Genomic DNA, 5,249 nt, shown 5'->3' with positions numbered 1-5,249 from the left:
TAGCTTTGTCTTTTGACTTGTCATGCTCATTTTTGCCAAAATCAACTCTAAGGTTTGTTGAATCCCTTCATTCATCTCTGACAATTTTGCTTCTACTTTCGGCATAGTGATCATCTTTGACCGTAACTTGCTTACCTCCTGTTTGAGATCTTGTAGTCCTTCTACCTCCACCCGCAGATCTGCCACTTCCTTCTCCACACGGTCCACTATAATCTGAACTTTAGCTCGGGTGTCCGCCATCTGCGACTGAGATAGATCTCGCTACCCTTGTTCATGAAATCTTTCTCTGGTACACGGATCCTATCAGATCTCGGAATTTCACCACCGAGAGAATATCTCTCAGCAATCGGATCGGACTCAGAGATCTATACCCGAATGTTCACTGCCACCGTGTCGTCGCCACCCGACGCCGCCGCTGCGAACTGGGATTTTATGAGAGAACCCAACCTCCTGCTCTCCACAGCCCGAATCGCCGCTGATGACTCGCCGCCGAGGATTGAACCTGGCGCTCTGATACCTTTGTAAGAACCAGAAGAAGAGGATCGAATAGATCGATGAATTTGGGAGTCGATTTCACTGATGGTTCATTGAAAATAAGGGATACAAGGGCAGATCGCTAAAGGCGGATACCCCGACTTGCTCACGACCTAGGGTTCTAGCTACCTACAATGACTTATCCAATTACAACCTGCCCGATCTCGTCTCGGTGCCCAACATATAAATCCCTTTCCAGCTCATCGCGGTAACACAGTGATTAACGACTACATTACAATGTTCGGTTTAAACTCATTGGGTAAAACGGCGAGGACGCATCCGAGCCGTTGATCTGGTCTGAAACGGTATCTTGTCGTCTGCGCTGTTGGATAACTGAACTTGTCTTGCGTCGTCTTCTTTCTTCAGTAACAGCGAGGTTCAGGTCCTGACAGGTTCGATCCCTGGTCGCCCGCGGGAGCGTCGCGGCCTGCTCACGCAGATTGAAGAACCTGCCCAAATATGTTCTGGGTTCGAGGTTGGGTCATATTTTCACGATTAGCCAAGCTGTCCGCCCGTGGGATTTGAGCACTGACCAAGCCGTCCGCCCGGGCCGGGCATATAAAAGGAATTTGAGGCGTTCAATTGAAGATCGCATTCCGCACCCAAGTCTAGCACGCTCTGACCTGAAAACTGAATGCTACGCACTCCGAACTGAACTGTGTCGGAGGTTCACTGGGAAATTTTATTTCATTCCATTCTGAGTTCACAAGAATGTAGATAAAATAGAGATGCTCTTTTTGGCGTCATCAAAGTACTGGAACTGAGAGACGAAATAGGTATATAACGAGAAATCCACAATCGGTTTTGCAGGATCCGAACAACATTCTACACAACATACATAATCCTCCATCATTTCGTTGTGAACTTCTTGCACCTAGCATTTGCAAACACAGTATCATCTCTGTCTTATCAGCAAGTGCAACGACCTGAGTGCATCCATCTAACCTGCATGCTCGGTATTAAGATGCCGCTTTCGCCACAACAGTAACTGAAGCACAAGGCTTCTCTGGAGGCATGAACAGAAATACAGTGTGACATGATCCTTCCTATATTTAACTCTGGCAACCTAGACTCAAATCATGGACATGATAGCCCAGGCCTTCAGAAGAAGATGGTGGATACCCCCATCGCGAAGCACCCAAATGCTACCCAAGGGCTCAACCGCTCACCTGACGAAGCAGCACAAGAAAGATTGAATTTTGAAGGCTTGAAATGAAAAGGATGCATTACTAACAAATATCGTGTTCTTTAGAAGAAGAAAAAATGCAAGTAATGTATTTCATTGCATAAGTTTGACACACCATCTCTATGTAAATAGCAAGTACTAATCAGCAATTGTTACACAAAATCACTATGAAACAAATGAAAGCATGGATGAGGTATTGGAAATTCGAAAGACAAGAAAAAAAAACTGCTGGTATACAGACAATCGAATAAACTATGACTAGATACTCAAATATAAAAAAATCAGAAAGCAGAAACCAATGCTGGCTTTGTAATTTCCACATGACAGCTAGGGCATAGCTTTACTTCACGAGTTTCCCCTAATATATAGAAACTTACAGCAACAAATTGTAGTTGATTGTCACTGGTTAAGACGGCTATTAAGTTGACCCTTCTTAATATTGTCGAAGTCTGTTTTTCCATAACAAATCAAGTCCAGCTATTTCTCAATGTAGGTATTTTCTAATATTAATAAAACCTACCAAGATAAAAGAAAGCTACAAAATCTATAAACATTCATCGATATAATATGCAGTAAGCTATCCACACCAATAAGAAAGATGACAAAATTAGAGATTGCACCCTGTTCTAATTTTCTTATTTTCTTAATAAGATATAAGTACAACACAACAATCTTAACAACATTCTTGTATAAAGAAAACATTACGTCTTCACCAATAAAGAAAACTGCTACAAAGCACGAGAAGTAAGCAAGTCTAGAACTGAACTTAAGTTATTAGCACATTGATTCCTCAGCTAATGTCTACAATACAGTTTGGCAGATGAAACTAAGTGCATATACACTGACAATGACCAGTGCTCCAAATTGAGCAAAGCAAAGGAACTAGGAAATATGCAGCAGATTTCTGAAGAATGCAAGCTAGCAAAGAATTTGAGCTGGATGCGCAGACAGAAGCATACCTATTCTGGCTGCTTTCCAAAAGAAACCACGGAACCTGTCAGGAGAAATTCATGTAAGAAAATGAAGAATAACGAAAAAGGTTTGCCTGAATTTGGGTTAGAACCCTGTGCTTTTGAAATCTAACAAATTGAGCTAATTGAATACAAAAATAGTTGGCCGCAGAGACATCACTGACAAATAGCATTGAGGACCTTTTTGATCTTTTTTTAGGATAGTTATCCTTAGGAATTTCACCCATCAGGGTTTTTTGTTACGCAGGATTGTAATCCATAGAGTTATTTCTAAGGGTTCCATTGCACTATATAACATTTGAAAAAATTCGTTGACTAAACTTCTTGCAAAGATACCACTGTATTTCCTATGGTGTAAACGAAACATGCTTTTATTCAGATTCATTTAGTACTCAATTATCTATGCTTAGAGAAGACACAGCACTATAGTCATGGTCTTTTTTCTCCTAATTATGTGTTGTTTGAAATCAAACCACACAGATCAAAGAGGCACTGCATATCTTGTTCCTTATCTTTCTACTACTACTTTTTCGGGGAATTGTTGCTCCTTGTCGAGTTTACAAAGGGGAGTTTCACAGTTCTTCCAAATGGTGCTTAATCCGACTATAGGATTCAGGGGTTGCAATCAGCTCTGAACCATTCTACTGTTGGACATCCAAAAGCTTTTATGGATCAAAAACAAAATGCCCTAGACCCAACAGCTACATGTTGCATTAACGCAGCCCCACGGAGAATCCAATCCATGCTTAAAGGATACTACTTAGTGATCTAAACGCTTTTATATTTCTTTACAGAGGGAGTACCATATAGGTACCGTGCAATTCTTCCTGCTGATCTTGACAGTACGACTATTTGCCTTTACGGAAGAAAAAAAAAGGGAAGGCAAATCGCGTAGATCAGATCGCTCAGGAAGAAATCCCCAATGACTTTTCAATCTGGGAAGTCAGCGTAGAAAAATACCCGGTGCGATCGTTGAGGATGGCAGGGAACTGCATCTTGATGTAGGTGCAGGTGCAGATCACCAGCAGCACCACTATGAGGAAGGAGTTGAAGTTGAACAGCGCCGACTAAAATCACGCCAAAAAAACAACGATTAGGTGGCCAGATCCGTCGAATTGGGGAGGGGGGAGGAGGAGATGAGTTCGACGCGGGGAAGGGGCGGAGGTTACCATGGCGCTGGCCTCCTCCTTACCGAGCTGCGACTGCAAGACAGGAATCTGGATCTACTGGCTTGGGGTTGGGGTTGGGGTTTGGGTTGGCCACAGCCTAGTGCGTGTAGAGCTAGCGCTGCAAACGAGTCAGTTGGGGTTGGGGTGGCCATAGCCCAACATTGCTCTATCAACACGCGCTGTTTGCCCGTAAAAAAAAAACACGAGCTGTTTGTTTAGAACATCTCCAATTTCTAAAAAATAAACAAACTCCAACACTAACCCTAAAAATCGGTTCGGTCGCCAACAAAAATGCCCGTCGCCAACGACAGCCTATTGCTATATGGTGACCAAAACATTTTAGGTCATGCCCAAAAGATTGCTACAACTGATGCAAATTTGCATCATCACTAGCGGCCGACTCAAAATCAAAATTGTTGCTTCGGGAACCCACCGAATCGCCTTCTACTACAACCGTTGTCGGCCATCGATATGCCATGGAAGGCATCATCAACGCGCCTGCCGATGTTGATGGCCTCCCCACTGCTCCCGCCGCAGCCATAGTCATCCCTCATGTGGTTCCCGCCAGCGGTGGCAACAAGCCGAAGGCCGTCCGCCGCCAAGGGCTTGCGCTGCCATGAATAGCCGACGTTGCCGGCGGGGATGCACCTAAGGACCAGTCGTCGCCGCCTAGTTTCTGTGCGGGTGAAGAAGGTCATCAAAAAGAGGTTGTCGTATGATTAATCGACAACGGTTGTTGCCCGTGCGAAGAAAGGCGGTGACAACGGCGACTTTCCACGGTGATAGTTGCTGCTCCAACAACGCTTAGGACCTTTTCCCCTCCCACCGCCGCATGAGGACCAGTAGACATCACTCGCCGCCACAACCGTCAGCGTCCCCAACATGTTCGGTGAAATCACCGAGGGGCAAATAAATCCAGTTTTCATTGATTTTACATTTTGTATGCACTTGTGATGTGATGTGGTGTTTGTGTATTTTCTTCAGATTTTGAATATGTAGTGTGGGTGAGGAAACATTTTTGCAATACACTTGTGTTGCATCCCAAGATTTTCCATCACTTGAAACATTACGGATTTAAAAACGTTGTTGATTATCTATGTTGTGATGTTGCAAAGTTTTAATTACAATGTCATAGTTTGTTTGAATATGTACGCAACTGTGGAGTACAGAAGAACAAGGCCAAATTTTAAGACACTAGTTTTGGTCTGGCGAAGAAGCAGAAACTTTTTTGATGACCAAAAACCTTCTCTCTCCACCCGCAAAACCAATTCTAAGGCACCAAATTATTCGGTTGTTGTTGAAGAAGCTCTTAGTAGCCAAGTGTTTACCGGTCATTTTGCTTGTTCACAAGTCTTTTTTCAATATTGACAACAAATGAACTTGAGTGGG

At 43.5% G+C, this 5,249-nt stretch overlaps 1 protein-coding gene across 1 annotated transcript; it reads right to left on the bottom strand.

Moving 5' to 3' along the window:
• Positions 1–1,295: 1,295 nt before the first annotated feature.
• Positions 1,296–4,075, bottom strand: LOC123045102 (protein kish). The gene is made up of 4 exons (XM_044468036.1): positions 3,861–4,075; positions 3,652–3,758; positions 2,680–2,714; positions 1,296–1,703 (listed from the first exon to the last, which is right to left on the bottom strand). Exons 1-4 carry the CDS (start codon positions 3,861–3,863, stop codon positions 1,636–1,638), a joined length of 213 nt encoding a protein of 70 aa, XP_044323971.1. The 5' UTR covers positions 3,864–4,075; the 3' UTR covers positions 1,296–1,635.
• Positions 4,076–5,249: the final 1,174 nt, after the last annotated feature.

This window comes from Triticum aestivum, chromosome 2B, assembly GCF_018294505.1.
Source record: "Triticum aestivum cultivar Chinese Spring chromosome 2B, IWGSC CS RefSeq v2.1, whole genome shotgun sequence".
Lineage (NCBI taxonomy): Eukaryota > Viridiplantae > Streptophyta > Magnoliopsida > Poales > Poaceae > Triticum > Triticum aestivum.
Note: the sequence above shows the minus strand (reverse complement) of the source record. Positions and strands in the feature narration are given on the sequence as shown.